General features: G+C 42.6%; 1 protein-coding gene across 2 annotated transcripts in view; it reads left to right on the top strand.

Annotated features, from left to right (window-relative positions):
• Nucleotides 1-16,660, top strand: part of CDK5RAP2 (CDK5 regulatory subunit associated protein 2) — a 156,614-nt gene that overhangs the window by 63,946 nt on the left and 76,008 nt on the right. For both annotated transcript variants that reach the window (XM_079789850.1, XM_079789849.1), the window contains exons 13-14: nt 5,915-6,091; nt 11,000-11,143. In XM_079789850.1, coding sequence (XP_079645976.1) covers nt 5,915-6,091; nt 11,000-11,143 — 321 coding nt within the window. The remainder of the gene's footprint in view (nt 1-5,914; nt 6,092-10,999; nt 11,144-16,660) is intronic.

Here is a 16,660-nt window from a genome sequence, read left to right as displayed (position 1 = left end):
AGCTCTGTAGATCTTTCTTATCTCTACTTTTTTTGTTTGTTTTTGTTAATCCTCACCCAAGGATACTTTTTCCATTGATTTTTAGAGAGAGTGGAAGGGAAGGGGAGAGACAGAGAAAAACATCAATGTGATAGAGATACATTGATTGGTTGCCTTCTGCTTGCAACCGAGATAGTGCCTTTGACTGGAATCGAACTCAGGACTCTTCAGTCTTTGGGCTGACACTCTAACCACTGAGCAAGACTGGCTAGGGTTCATCTCTATGTTTTTCTTTTTCTTTTTAAATAACTGTTTTCTTGACTTGATGCTGTTAAACTTTTTGTTTTATAATTGTTCTTCAGTTGTGTAATTATTTAATGGGTGTGTGCTGTTTTGTAGGTTGTGGTGTAATGGAATAAATAAATCAAGTAAAATGGGAACAAATTCAAACCATTTATAATTGCATAAAAATTATGGCTGCAGATGGACAAGGACCAATAGGATCATCTACAGTTTGAAAATGGCTAATTTGTTGGCATGACACTAATGTGGGACATGTTCTTAGTTTTTAACTTTAGAGTTCTATTAATGTCGCTTTAGTATTATTTGTATAATATAAAAAAAACATTCTTTCCTCCCTCTAGAATTGAATTTCTATTTACTGACATTTACAATTCATGATAGGTTCTTGGTCCAGTTGTTTTGGATTAATGGTTTAGGGCAATCTTATCACCATCTGTTTGCCCAAGAGAAAAATTAACATTTAATTTTTAAGGTAGTTTCTTTTAAAAAATGTTACTTTAAAAATGTTTCCCCCTCCATTATAAATATAGTATATACTTAGCATAACATATTTAAAAAATAGAGAAAAAATAACATAATTAAAAATATCATTTATAATCATGTGTATTTCCTCCAGGTTTTTAATCAGTGCTTAAACATGCACACTCACACACACACGCACACGCGCACACACACACGCACACACAATTACTTATTGTGGAAAATTTCACGCACACACAAAATGAGAGAGAATGAACCTCTGTGTACTTGTCACCCAACTTCAGCAGTCAAACAACTAACCTGTTTTATCTGTACCCTTTCCCACCTCCCTCTCTTTCAACACTGAAGTATTTTAAGCAGTTCCAAGGCATTACTTCATCAGTTTCTCAGGATGTTCTTTTTTCTTGAATTTATTGGGACATTGATTAACAAAATTAGATAGTTTTCTTTTAATAAATATCATTTTTACTTCAGAAAGATGAACAGTCTTTTAACATTACCAAGTAGCCAATTAATGTTTAGATTTCTCTGATTATCTCATTTAAAAATTGTTTTAAACAGTTTGCTCAAGTCATGATCCAGAGAAGGTATATACACTGCATCAATTGATATATCTTTTAAACAACTTTTCATTTTATTTTTATGTCTTATTGATTTTAGAGAGAGATGAAGAGAGAAGGAGAGGGAGAGGGAGAGGGAAAGGGAGGGAAGAAGGGAGGGGAGAGAGAGAGAGAGAGAGAGAGAGAGAGAGAGAGAGAGAGAGAGAGAAAGTTAGGGTAGGCTTGAATGAACCCTGTGGAATCATGTATGAACTCATGTGTTCACATTAACCTTCCCTAACTTTATTAATTATTTAATCCACAGCTTCTTCCTCTTTCTCCCCATATAATTTATTTGTTGAATAAGTTGGGTAGTTTGTTCTTTACAGTTTTCCATTCTGGATTTTGCTGATTGTGATTTTGTAATGGCATTTAAATTGTTTCTCTGCTGACTCTCTTTCTAGTAAATTAGTAGTTAGATAAGATGCATAATCAAATTCAGGTTTAAAATTTTGACAAGATTTACATTATAGGTGGTCATTTGTACTTCCAATAGGTGGTGCATAATATTTGATACTTCCTGTTTTCGTGATGATACTGTTGATGACCATTTGCAAAATGGTAATAATTTAATCTCTTCATTCCTTATTCATTTACAGCTAAGTAATTCTATAAAGAAAAACTTATTTTTCATCATCTATTTAGTTACCCTGGGGTGCAGTTCATACGGAAAGACAAAATAAAGAATTCACTAGAATTCTCCAAAGGCAGTTAACTGTATTAGTTTCTATTGCTGTGGTAACAAGTTACCATGACCTTGGTGGCTTAACACAGATTTGTCGGATAGCTTTGGGGTTCGGAAGTCTGAAATGGGTCTGACCAGGCTGAGTTGAAGGCGTCAGCACGGCTGCACTCCTGAAGGCTCTGGGAAGTCCCTTTCCTCGCCTTCCCAGCTTTTGGAGGCTGCCAGCATGTCTAGGCCCTGGGCTCACTTCCGTCTTCACAGCCAGCAGTGACGGCTGATGTCTTTTTTGTGCTTCCCCTCTTTCACTTTTAAGGACCTTTGTAATTATATAGGACCCACCTGGTTAATCTATTTTAAGGTCAGCTGGTTAGTAAACTTAATTCCATCTGCAACTTTTATCACGTAATTTAGCATATTCACAGATTTTGGGAATTAGGATGTGAACATCTAATTTGGGGGGACATTATTCTGCCTATTATAGTGATCATTTTTTGTTTTTGTTTTAGTATTATTATGAGCTCAGATTTTTAAAATTTTTAACATATTTTTATTGTTATTATTCTCGATGCTTAGAGAGGAAGGAGGAGAGCGAGAGAGAGACATTGATGTGAGAGCTATATGGGCTGGTTGCCTTCTGTATGCGTCCCGACTAGGGACCAAACTCAAAACCCAGGTGTGTGCCCTGACTGTGAATGGAACCAGCAACCTTTCGGTGGCACAGGATGATGCTCAACTAACTGAGCTACTCCGGCCAGGCCCTGAGTTCTTTAGACATGAACATTGAGACTTTGATAGCTTCCTTCCTTTCTGACATGAGAAGATGTTTGGGCTCACGTTGTATGTTGCTGCCTTGGGTCTGGAATCATTCCTTCCCATAAGGCAAGCTTTAGTGTGCATCAGAACCACTTGGAGGGCTTATTAAAACACAGATTGATGGACCCAACCTACCTGCAGAATTTCTGATTTAATAGGTCTGGATGGGGTCCAGTAATTTGCTTTTGCCATGTCCAGGTGGTGCTGATAACGCTGCTCTAGGGACTACACTTTGAGAACCACTGCTTTAAAGAACCCTATTCTTTTTGGTGGGAAATGGTACTTAGAGACTACAGTCTGATGATAGGGATGGTAATGATTCTAGGCTTTTTCAGTAAAGGAAGGAAATAACAGAAAATATAAGTTCATATTGATGTTTCCAATTCAAATTTAGAATTACATATGTTAACTTTTTATATTTGTACTAGAAGCCCGGTGCACGAAATTCGTGCACGGCGGGGGGTTGTCCCTCAGCCCAGCCTGTACCCTCTCCAATCTGGGATCGGGCCTAAACGGGCAGTCGGACATCCCTCTCAAAATCCAGGACTGCTGGCTCCCAACTGCTTGCCTGCCTGCCTTCCTGATTGCCCTTAAAAGCTTCTGCCTGCCAGCCTGATCACCCCCTAACCACTCCGCTGCCAGCCTGGTTGATGCTTAACTGCTCCCCTGCCAGCCTGTTTGCCCCCAACTTCCCTCCTCTGCCAGCCTGGTCACCCCTAACTGCCCTCTCCTGCAGGGTTGATCACCTCCAACTGCCCTCCCTTGCAAGCCTGGTCCCTCTCAACTGCCCTCCCTTGCAGGCCGGGTGCCTCCCAACTGCCCTCTCCTGCTGGCCATCTTGTGGTGGCCATCTTGCGTCCACATGGGGGCAGGATCTTTGACCACATGGGGGCAGCTATATTGTGTGTTGCAGTGATGGTCAATCTGTATATTACTCTTTTATTAGATAGGATAGAGGCCTGGTGCATGGGTGGGGGCCAGCTGGTTTGCCCTGAAGGGTGTCACAGATAAGGGTGGGGGTTCCCTTGGGGTGTGGGGCAGCCTGAGCGAGGGGCCTGTGGTGGTTTGCAGGCCGGCCACGCCCCCTGGCAACCCAAGGGGAGGTCCTGGTATCTGGAATTTATTTTCCTTCTACAATTGAAACTTTGTAGCCTGGGGCGGCAGCCATTTCTGTGGCAGTTAATTCACCTTCTACAATTGAAACTTTGTAGCCTTAAGCGGGTGGGCCCGGCCAGGGTGTGCGGAAAGCTTTGCTTCCCCTGTTGCCAGTGGCAACCCTGGCCTGCTCTCTCAAGCTCCATTCTGCCGCCATTTGTTTGAATTTGTTTACCTTCTATAATTGGAACTTTGTAGCTTGAGTGGAGGCTTAGGCCTGCAACGGCTATGGAAAGCTTGGCTTGCTCTGTTACCTGGGAAACCTTGCTCTCTGTGGCTGTAGCCATCTTGGATTGGGGTTAATTTGCATGCTCGCCCTGATTGGCTGGTGGGCGTGGCTTGCCTGGTGGGTGTGGCTTATGTAGCGGAGTGATGGTTAATTTGCATATTACCATTTTATTAGAGAGGATTTTTTCTCTTAGGCTTAAAGTCTTGGTTTTTATGACATTAATAATTACTTATTTAATAAATATACACACAGTTTCAGAATAACAATACCAATATTATTTCTTATAACATTGTATTAAAAACAGTTTAAGATTTTTTTTGCAGCAGTTCCTTTTGTCCTTAGAAAAATATCTCATTAGAGATGCACAAATTACTTGGCTTTAAAGTTATTGAAATCATTTCTTTCTGTTTGGTTAACTAATCAACTCAATACACAGATTCACTTGTTGTTTTTGCTCTGCTTTCAGTTTTAGGGAATTTTAATTTTATTTTAAAAATAATTATCTAAATATTTAAATGGTTTCAATTAACATCTATAAAATGACTTCTTCTTTTAATTTCTGTCCCTTCTATTTTATTCTTTCTTTTTCCTTGTAGACAGCCATTTAATTTGTTTTATGGTTAAATAAATATTAATAAGCTATACATACTTTTTTTTCTCCTGGGGTCTGTCCCCTTTGCCCTTCTCCCTTGCAGCAATATATTCTAAAGATTACTTTAGGGCAGTATATTTATAGAGTAATCATTCATTGTCCTTGATAGCATCAGAGTTCTCCCTGTGAGCATTTACGAGAGTTTATTCCTCTCTTGGTGGACATTTGGGTTGTTTCCACCTTTTGCTGTTATGACTAGGGCTTCAGTATTACAAATAGTACATATTTTGAGGTAGTTACAATCACTGTATACAATTTCCTGTTTTTTCTTTAATGTCAAAACATGAGCATTTCTATGTAAATGTCATGATTTAAGACAGTTTTTTTTCAGATTATAAAAGTAATACAGACTTATTTAGAGATTTTAGAAGCTGAGAAAAATAAAAAATTACCCTTAATTCCTCTACTTAGGTATGCTGTTATTATTTTGATGTGTTCCCTTATAGCCTTAACAACATTTTGTGTGAACAGTTAGAAAACAATTAGCATCATAGTACATAGTATCCTGGTTTGCTTTTTAAAAATTTTATTTATTTATTCTATATTAAAAAATACATTTAAAAATATTTTTATTGATTTCAGAGAAGAAGAGAGAGGAAGAGAGAAATACCAGTAGAAACATCAGTGATGAGAGAGAATCATTGGTCGGCTTACTCCTGCACATCCCCTACTGGGGACTGAGCCCACTACCCGGCCATGTGCCCTAACCCATGGGTCGATGCCCAACCAGTGAACCATACTGGCCAGGCTATCCTGGTTTGCTTTTATTTATAATTGTGCAGTTTTTCATACCATCACTTTTTTTATAATTCCTTACTGGTAGATATTTAGTTTCTTTCCGGTTTTTCAGTGCTATAAATAATGTGATAACATCTGTGCTTTTTCCAAATTTCAGATTATTCTTAAAGTTGGATTTTGTAAGACTTTAAATGAAAAGGAAGTATACATTTGTTAAATACATCTACTGGTTTGCTTATTTTTGTCAAGTAAATTCCAATTTTTTCTTTTCCTTCTGGCAGGACCTTAGAAATGAAGTTGAGAAATTACGCAACGAAGTGAATGAAAGAGAGAAAGCAGTGGAGAACCATTATAAGAGTCTTTTGAGTGAAAGTAACAAAAAATTACACAGTCAAGAGCAGGTGATCAGCCGTCTAACAGAAAGTACCAATCAAAAGGACAAAGACTTGTTGCCTCAGGTATCAAAACTTTTTTCTTTTGTATTTAGATTTCGACTTGGCGTAGGTTTCTTTAAACTTTTGCATGAACATTTATATAAAAACACGTTTGGTAAAAATGATTTTAGCCTTCATTGCTATATATCAGAGCACTTTAGAGCTTCCTTTCTATCATTTGGGCCTCAGGCACCAGGGAGGTAAGTTTGGAGAAATGGAAGCCCAGCAAAGGGAAGGAACTTATCCTGGGTCACATGACTGGTAAGTGGCAGATCCGATTCAGGCTCTGACCTGTTTTGCTCTTGCGCCCCCCTGCTTCCCTGAGTACATCTTCAGCAGGTGCTTGCTGTTCCTCATTCATGCTGTGCCCTTTCACGCTGCTGTACTTTCCTCTAACTCAGTGCTTCTCAACCTTTCTAATGCCGCGACCCTTTAATACAGTTCCTCATGTTGTGGTGACCCCCAACCATAAAATTATTTTCGTTGCTACTTCATAACAGTAATTTTGCTCCTGTTAATGAGTCGTAATATAAATATCTGTGTTTTCCGATGGTCTTAGGCTCTACAGCAGCGGTTCTCAACCTGTGGGTCGCGACTGCTAGCAGGGTCGCCTAAGACCATCGGCATTAGAAAGGTTGAGAACCACTGCTCTAACTGTTCCTTTTTGTCTTGGAAGACCCTTCATGTTTGATTATGTTTCTTTAAAAAAAAAAAAATTTTATTGATTTTTTACAGAGAGGAAGGGAGAGAGATAGAGAGTTAGAAACATCAATGAGAGAGAAACATCTATCAGCTGCCTCCTGCATACCCCCTACTGGGGAAGTGCCCACAACTAAGGTACATGCCCTTGACTGGAATCGAACCTGGGACCCTTCAGTCCGCAGGCCGACGCTCTATCCACTGAGCCAAACTGGTTAGGGCTGATCATGTTTCATTCAGCTCAGACTTACAGGGACCATGATGGATCCAACATGGGTATTTAACTCTGCTTCCTGCTGAAGCCTCGTTAACATGGCAGTGGAGGGGTAAAAAGGTATAAGCCCACAGGCCTAGGAGGAGGGGAGTGTGCAACAGCAGGTCGCTGTCTGGATGATAAATGAATGGGCAGGTGGTAACTACGTGGGCTTCCGCTTTCTCCACATTGCTGCTACGTGCTTTGGGATGAAAAGCTAAGAAGAAGCAAGCTGGTTTACCCTACAGAACCCAGAAGGCTCAGCAGGCAGTGCAGGTACCTGGTGTCTTGGTAAACAGGAGAGGGGCTGGAACACTGGGCAGTTCGGTGACCTCTTTTCTTCACTAATTGGAAATGGGAGCTTTACTCTCTGGGGAGCTGGTCCGGGGGTCACTGGGTGCATCTGAACGCAGAGTGGAGGGAGCGGATGTGCGTGTACCCAGCTGTGGGCTCCTCTGAAAGGGGAAAGACGGAAAGGTGCTGACAGTGGGGGTCCCCATCGAGAGGCCGCCAGCGATGGATCTCTCCGCACTCACAGAGCTTCTGAGCACGTGTACACTGAAACCTGCTTGGAGGCTGGAGTTCAGCAGACAGGAGAGAAGTGTCTCAGAGGAAAGACAAAGGCCAAGCAGACAGAACAAAGCTACATAGAGGAGCTAGAAACAGTGGAGGATGGGAAGAAAACTAGCGTGACAAACTCAACGCTAACATGTTTAGATAATAAATGAGATCAGGCTCTGGTAAAGATATTTGGAAAAGAAGGGCAATCTATTGGAAACTGGTATAGATAAAAAAAGTTTAATAGAAGAATTAGAAAAGTTGGAAGATAAAGAGCAAGTTTTGCAGCAAATGGGAGAGAAAAGAGGAAATTGGAGCCTTGATTGAAGAGCTCCAATATATGACTGAGAAGTTCCAGAAAGAACAAACAGGTAAAGCAGAGGGAAGAAAATTTTCAAAGTAATAGAAAATTTCCAAAATGGAAGGACAGATAGCTGTGCATTGAGTGGGCCTGCTCTGTTTCTAGCACAATGGAAGATAAAGACCTGCAGCTCAAGGCATGTCTTTGTGAAATTTCAGAACACGGGTAACGCGAGCATCCGAAAAGCTTCCAGAGAGAGGAAAACATGGGTGACATACAAAGTCCTCAAAATTACAGAATTCTCAGCTGGAACACGAAGCCAGAAGATGGGATAGCAGTATTTTCAGATTATTGAGGAAGAGTGATTTCTTTTTACTTTTCCTTTTTTTAATCCTCACCTGAGGATATATTTTTCCCCATTGATTTTTAGAGAGAGTGGAAGGGAAGAAGGAGGGGAGAGAGAGAGAGAGAGAGAGAGAGAGAGAGAGAGAGAGAGAGAGAGAGAGAGATTGACGTGAGAGAGACACATCGATTGGTTGCCTCCCCTGTGAGGCAATTGAACCTGCAACTGAGGTATGTACTCTTGACCAGGAATCAAACCCACAACCCTTCGGTCATCGGACCAACGCTCTCCCAATGAGTCAAACCGTCCAGAGCAGGAAGAGTGATTTCCAGTCCAGCATTCTGTGCTCACAGAGCTGTTAGCAAGAGTGAGGGCAGAGTAAAGGCATTTCCAGATGTTTGGTGTCTGAACTCATCTGCCTCCCATGGACTCCTTGCAGGAGACATCTGGAGGATGATGTTAAACGAGGAAGTAACCAAAAGGAAGCATGGAATCCAGAAAGTAGAGAATTCACCTGGGATGTGAAGCCCCAGGCGGGTGGCTGACATGTAGGGAGCCCAGATTTGAGCTGTTGAGGGAGCTTAGAATTTCTCAAAGAAACGGAAATGGAATATCACTTATCTGGAGTATCTGACTCCATCTAGAGGAATTTTTAAGTTCTTTTAGAGCAGTGGTCGGCAAACTCATTAGTCAGCAGAGCCAAATATCAACAGTACAACGATTGAAATTTCTTTTGAGAGCCAAATTTTTTAAACTTAAACTTCTTCTAACGCCACTTCTTCAAAATAGACTCGCCCAGGCCGTGGTATTTTGTGGAAGAGCCACACTCAAGGGGCCAAAGAGCTGCATGTGGCTCGCGTGGTTTGCTGACCACTGTTTTAGAGAGTTTGGAGGTAAATTAACATTAAGTACATGATTTAGTTTTATGAACTAAGTAGACAAACAGAACAAAGCAGTTGTTACTGATTCCACGAAAAGTAAAGAACTGAAAAGGAAAGGAAATGTAATCATGGAACTCAATATGTATGGCTGAGCCATAAACAGTATTTGCATGGCCATACTGTAAATGTGGAATATTGATTTACTAAAATTGTGATAAAACTATTAGGAAAAGTATGTGTGGGGCAGATGATATAAGCTAAATTTTAAGACTTCTGTGATAGGAGCCAACAGATAAAATCTAACCATAAGAAGTCAAGAAATGTGGGAATAGGAGCCTAATATAGAAATGTGGACATAATTAACACAAAATAGCTGTAGAGTTGCAAGTTGTTTTTTTCTGGGAGTGGGACTAAGCTGAGAAGTGGAGAGGTGGAGGCAACTGTTTTGTATTTAAGCTTCACAGTACTGTTAATATCTATATATATAAAAGCTAAGCGACCATTACGACAGGTCTACCGCTTGACTGGTCGACCAGTCACTATGACGCACACTGACCACCAGGGGCAGATGCTCAATGCAGGAGCTGCCCCCTGGAGGTCAGTGTGCTCCCACAGCTGGAGCGCCGCTCACCTAGAAGCTGGGCTCACTGCTGGCGAGCACAGCTGCGGTGGCAGGAGCCTCTCATCACTCAGCGACAGCGCTCCCGTGTGGGCGGTGGCAGGCACAGCTGGGCCGGGATGAGCGGGAGCAGCATGATGCCCGGCCCCAGCTCAGGGTCCTCCCGGGCCGCCGCCACTTCGGCACTGCTACATCCCTTGGGGATGGGGCCGAAACCGACAGTCTGACATCCCTCGAGGGGTCCTGGATTGCGAGAGGGTGCAGGCCAGGCTGAGGGACCCCACCCATGCACGAATCTGTGCACCGGGCCTCTAGTATATGTATAATTGGACTTTAAAAAAGTAAAGATAAACGTGTAACACAAGCACAACAGTATGATGGCAATTCTAGAAATTCAGTGTTGGCTATTTGATTCCTAGTTCTTCCTGTTACAGGTCAATGGGTTTTTATAAAAATTTGTCTCTGCTGCTTCTTGGTGTGTGTTCACCTAATTTTTCTGACAAGCTTGACATGATGAATTAATTCTGATAGGCTAAGGAATAAGATGTGGTTCTTGCCCTGAAATTCTGACAGAGTGCAGAAACCTAGTTCAGGGGTTACCAGGTTTTAAGTAGGTAGGTCTAGATTCTATGCTTGAACTTGGACACAAGATGGGAGAAACGATCTCTAGTTATGCCGTGTTGTTGCATGTCACCTCTTCTGCAGGGGGCGGGGCGGGGGGAACTGCATTGTGCATCAGCATGAAGGAGCTTTAGATGTGTGACCAGACCTCAAAGCAGTGTTTGCAGTCTTGTCTTTTTCTCCCTGGAAGTCAAATCTCCTCACAGGTATGGGTGATTCAGGTTTTATCAAATTTGTAATATTTCAAGAGACACTGCCCTTTGGTGGTTGTGATATACAATCTCCCTAATCACTTCAGTAACCCCGTAGGATGGGAAACAGACCCGGAGGTCACACTGGTCAGGGGGACTCAGGATTGGAACCCAGCCCCCTGGGACCAGAGCCTGGGCCTTGCTCTCCACACCTGCTGGGAGGCTGTCTCAGTGGTGCCAGAAGGAAGGTTTGTAAGGACCACCACCATGCTGGCATCTGACTTCCAGCTGTAATAACACACACATGGGGTGCATTACAGTTTTGTAATTGCCAGTATTTGGGGATGATGGAAGTTCCTTAGAGGACATTGTGAAGAAAAAAAGTATCTTTCCTTAAAGAGCAGGGGCTAATCTCTTAATGTATTTTTTGATGAAAACGTCCTTATGATTTGTTTTGTTTCTTTAGAAATTCAATGGCAAAGATTCAGAAGCAGGACAGCAAAATCGTTATTTAATGACTGCGGAGGATCTCAAGTTCAGGAGGGAAGACTTAATAACGGAAAAGTGCTCCTCTCAGCCGTCACCGGGCAGCAGAAGCATCTTCTCGGAGGTGAGCGTGCCTGAAACGGGACGTTCACATGCGAATTCATATTCTTTTCTGGCACATATTTGGTCATTCCTTTGATCTAGAAAGCCTCAGATGCCTTGTTGCTGATAGTTGAGCTTACAGCAGTAAGAGGAGGGGCTGTGAGTCTGTCTAACTTAGAGATTAGTATCCCACAGCCGAGCGTTAGTGTTTGCACTGCCCAGGAAACAGAAATCGAGGCTCGTTAAAAGATGAGCCTCATGTTTGCTCTGGAGGGTTCACCTCTCAAGAACTAGGAAATCTCAAGTGTTAAGAACATTTTCCTGTTCAAACACACATGAAAAAGGGCACAGCAGCCCTTCCTTATCTGCCCCCAAGTTATCTTTCCAGTCCCATTTTCTTTCATTCCTTCTCATCACTAACACCTGCCAACTTCTTGCAGGTTCCTGAAAGCGCCATCTTTGCAGGCATTGTTCCATCCCCTGGAATGCCTTTTTCTTCCCTGTTTGCCTGGTGACTCCTGGGCGTCTCTAATGGCCCTCTGGTGTCACCACCTCTGTGGCCCCTCCCCTGAACCCGCTCTTCCTCTCTGGGGCACAGCACTGTGCACGCCCATCCATCCTAGCACTTAGTTCTTGTGTTGACATTACAGGATCCATCTTTCTGCTTTCCCCTCACTCGAGCCCCTGTGCACCATGGGCAGGCACCTCAGAGATAGAGAACTGACACTCGTGTTGATCCCCAACATCTAGCCCAATGGCTGGCTCAGTAAATGCTTATTGAGTGAATGAATGACTGTTGCTTTATGAGAGATATGTAGATAGTATTCTGACCCCAGCTTGAATGAAATGCAACTTGGCAGCCAGATATGGGAAAGGAAAGGAGTTCAAGTTTTGAAACTTGACTTTAATTAAGTTCATACATTTAGGACAGACTCTTACACAAATTAGTTCTCTGATGAATGGCTCTGATCATGATGTGTGGTTTTGCAAAGGGTGATTCTCAAAATAATTAACTGGTGCAGCATGGGCCCAGCTATGGGAGTAGACTCAGGCGGTAGGGCTGGAGCAGGGTCCTGGAGGCCTGCTCGTGTGCCAGGGACCAACCCTGTAGGTACTGGGTCTCGGAGAGATCCCTAGGAGTCTACTGGGAGGGCCAGGACAGCTGGGCTGGTTGGGGTGGATGGATCAGGGGCTATTTTACAACTGGTGTAGAAGTACTTCAGTATTTTAGCATCAGTACTAGCCATTGCACTGAGTATCAGCTCAGTATCAGTCCCGGTCCAGAGGGCATCATTGGCTGAACAGTGGGAGCTCTTTCTTAACTTTGACCATGTATGGATTTGCATTTTTCTGTGTCTTTGGAATAAGAGTGTCAGCATAGACTAGTGAGGAGCACTAGAGCCAGGCCAGAAGTCTGCAGGCCTGGATTCCTCTCTTGGCTATGTCACTTAGCTGGGTAAGTCCGATAACTAAACCTCACAGGACTGACATTTTGTAATTCTAACCTACGTATAGTTATTTTATTTTGACCAAATTTAGTTGGGTATTAGGATATACTCTAACCTGTCTAAGGTACAGTCTGTTTTGAAACAAGATAGCACCCCATCAGGTGTTCTAGATGGACACATTTAGTTAAATTTTGCTATTTTGCATCATGTTTTAGTCATGTAAAAAGTATGTGAATGTTGAATAACATGTTCATGAATCTAGTGAACAGGCTGAGTTGGATGATCTGCACCACTCCATGTTTAGTTTTTTTTGGTCTGGGTGGTGTTTGTACTTTCATATAACCACAAGTATAAAGTCATTTCATGGGTATTTCCTTTATATTTAGAACCTGATGTTTAAATTATTGTGCAAAATGCCTAAGTATTTTAGCAAAGGTTTTAATTCTGTTCTGTAAGACTAATTGCAAATTGTGGATAAGGATTTATAAGTTATCATTTAGGAATTGTAAATTTCTAGGTGTCAGTTTAAGAAATCCCAGCTGTTAGAGGCTATGTTTCCCCCTCCTCCCCCAAAGGTATACTTTTCAGATTGCAGTTCTTTCTTTGTAGAAAATGTGGATTTCTTCTGCTATGCCCTTGGCCATTTTGTGTTAATTTAGGTTTTATCCTCTTCCCATTTCTACAAAGAACTTGAGGCTGTAATGATGTCCCCATCTACTCTGGGCAGACTGTTTCCCTTCTAATTATTGTGTGATCCTGAGAATGAATGCTGGATGCTCAGGGAATTAAAGAACAGAGAGTAAAACCACTGACCATATTAAACTTGCAGCAGCCAGAGATTTTTAGATCCTGGCTGTTGACATGTTTGGAACATCGCTGCTGAAGTTCCGAGTATTAAATACCTTTATTGCAGGGCTGTGTCATAGCTACCAAGATAGACACCACCCATCTTCCAGGCCACTAAATGCCCTCATTATCAAGAAGTGAGCCATTAAGTCCTCTTGTTACATATCTCTTCAGATTGTGGTCAACACCTTGCATGTGTTTCCTTCATGTCATTAAGAAAGCTGGGGTAGAGTAGAAAATGCCCTGCTTTGGTGTTGGAATGTCAGTTCTGCTACAATAAGCTCTGTGACTTGGGTCAGGTCTCTTAATCTCTCTGGAACTCACCTTCCTAATCTGTAAAATGGAGAATTCCATGCTAATTTCCCAAGAGGATTAGAAATAATGTAGTGTATTAGTTAAGGTTCTTTTGGTTGCCAGTAACAGAATACAACATTGAGTAGTTTGAGCAAAATAGCAGTGAACTGGAGTGTTTACTGGTAGCATAAGGAGGCTTTCGCAGATGCCAGGGGAGAGCCCAGCAGCCATGCCTGGGGGAGAGTGAACCTGCAGCAGGCCCATGGACAGCAGAAGCTTCACCCTAGGGCTCTGTCTGTTGTTGTTTTTTAGTTAATCCTCACCTGAGGATATTTTTTCCATTGATTTTTAGAGAGAGTGAAAAGAAGGGAGGGAGGAAGGGAGAGAGAGAGAGAAACATCAATGTGAGAGAATCATATCAATTGGTTGCCTCTTGCATGCTCACACACCCACCTGCAACTGGGAATCTAACCCTCGACCCTCTAGTTTGCAGGCCGATGCTCTAACTAGTGAGCAACACTGGCCAGGGTTAGGACTCTGTCTTTGACCTGAGTCACACCTAGCAACTCTCAGACTGATGGTGTTTCAGTTTACATTTCTGAATCCCTGGAGAGAATCATACTAGTTTCGTGAGGACCCAGGGTCTGGCTCGCAGAGGCGAGAGGGGTCTTCCCTCTCTCGTCACTGTGTTTTAGGGACAGTTCTCAGATGGGCCAAAGGGATGGTGGTGAGCTGGTTGGGTGGTCTTGGGCTGCAGAGAACCAACTGCAGAGTCAGACACAGTAGATGCGTGGTGATCGTGTCTCCGGTGGGATGAGTGGTCTCCTGTCTGGGTTGTTTCTTGTTTGGAGGGACAGCGTGGAGGTTGCTCCTGCTCAGAGGTGCCTCTCCTTACTGCTCTCCTGGCACCCCTCTGCCTGTATGCCGAGGAGACCCATTGGTTTGTCAGCTCTCTCTAATGGGGCATGACTCAACGCAAGGGAATAGGTGGTGGATGAAATGGGACCCAAATGGCTCCAAAGAGTTCATTTATTTAGCAAGGGTGACCATTTTGCTTCTAGAAGACGTTGACTCACTCCGACGCCATTATGCAAAATACCCACAAGACTGTGCTCTGAAGATTCATATGGGTCCCGTGTTGCCTCTTAGTTATTTAATCATCAGGTCTGCAAGTATTGTGGCAGCGTTTGATCTGTGCCAGGCACTGTGCTGCCCACAAGGAGCCCTCAGACCGATAAACAGGTGGCTAGGCATCTTTGGCAGGAATATCACAGGTGTGATGCTGTGTTCTCATTGTGTCCGTCCGATGGCACATGATTTCGATCTGCCCTATTACTGGCCACGCTGACTTTGATAACTTTATGAAGATGGTGTCTGCCAGGTGTCTCAGCTATAGTTATTTTCATTTGTAATTAACAAGTATTTGTGTGTGTGTTTGTGTGTGTGTGGGGGGTGTTCTGAATTTATGTAAATACCTTGATCTTCAGACTTTCACCCACTAGTTTCCTTTTATGTTTCTTGGCTGAATTATTAATTCCCATGATGGTTGGCAAATGGTGAGTTTTCTAATTCCATCATTCCTTCTACATTTGTTAGTTGTTGTTCTACTTTAAAGAAAAATGCACCCTTCTTCCCATTTATTCATATCAATATGGACTCAAGAATTCATATTTTATTCAGTAGGTTATAATGTTACTACTGTTATTTATTTTGATGCTCAAATTATTCCAGAGTTGGCCTTTTCTTTAAAAAATTTTTTTATTGATTTCTTTTTAATTTTAAGAGAACATTTTCTTTTTTTTTAAATAAATCACAGAGGTAGAAAAAGTAATTCCTAGAAGAAATAGCCTTAGGAAAAGAGTTATGGCGGTAAAGGAAGGGCCCTTGGCGCTTAGGGGTGAGGAAGCTAATGGTAACGTGCCAACGTGCCGGGCAGGGCGGGAGAGGGGGAGGGAGGGAGAAGAGGAAGGGGAAGGCAAAAGCAAAGGAAAAGGCACAGGCATGCTCCCGGGAGGAAGAGTGCCTCATTATTTTTTATTTTTTATTTTTATTTTTAAGAGAGGAAGGGAGAGGGAAAGAGAGAAATGTCGAAGCATTGTTTGGCTGCCTCCTGCATGCCATTCACAGGGATCAAGCTCACAACCCAGGCATGTGCCCTGACCAGGAATTGAACTGGCAACTTTTCAGTGCACGGGATGACACCCAACCAACTGAGCCATCCCGGCCAGGGCCAGACGTGGCCTTTTCAGTCTGGCTCCTTTGTCCTTCTGGAAACACACTGCATCATTGTTTAAACAATTCCATCTTTTCTGGCATCACAAAATTGTATTGTCCTTGATTTCTTGCCCCAATACTGGCACTGGCCATTTCTCTCGGGACCCCTTATAGTACCCATCTAACTTGATCTGCTCCATAACTCCATGAGGTGGTGGTCATTGTCTACCATTTACAGATGGAATACCAAGGCTTTAGTAAAGAACCTCCTTAGGAACTGGTAAGTGGCAGAGACAAAATTTGAACCTTAAAAATAAATTCGTAGTGCCCTGGCTGGGTAACTCAGTTGGTTAGAGTGTTGTCTCGATACGGAAAGGTTGTGGGTTTGATCCTGGTCAGAGCACATTCAAGAATCAACTAATGAATACATAAATAAATGGAACAATGAATCGATGTTTCTCCCTCTCTCCCCCCTTCCTCTCTCTAAAAAAATCAATAAAATAAAAATTCACGTTTGTGAAGGCTAATTCACAAAATTACATCCCCAGTGCATAAGTGAGGAGACTAAAGCTCATAGAGGCTTGTTAACTAGTTACCTGGGTTACGTAGCTGCTTGGTGCAGAGCTCCCCGTCAGGTCTCTGTAGCATCGCTCTGTCCGGATGCCTGTAAAGCACGACTCACTTGACCTCTTCTACTTGAATGTAAGTCCCTTACCCCTAATACTTGTCAGGTTTGG

This window comes from Cnephaeus nilssonii (genome assembly GCF_951640355.1).
Source record: "Cnephaeus nilssonii genome assembly, chromosome: 14".
NCBI lineage: Eukaryota > Metazoa > Chordata > Mammalia > Chiroptera > Vespertilionidae > Cnephaeus > Cnephaeus nilssonii.
The sequence above is the reverse complement of the archived record's forward strand: the minus strand, read 5'-3'. Positions and strand labels throughout refer to the sequence as shown.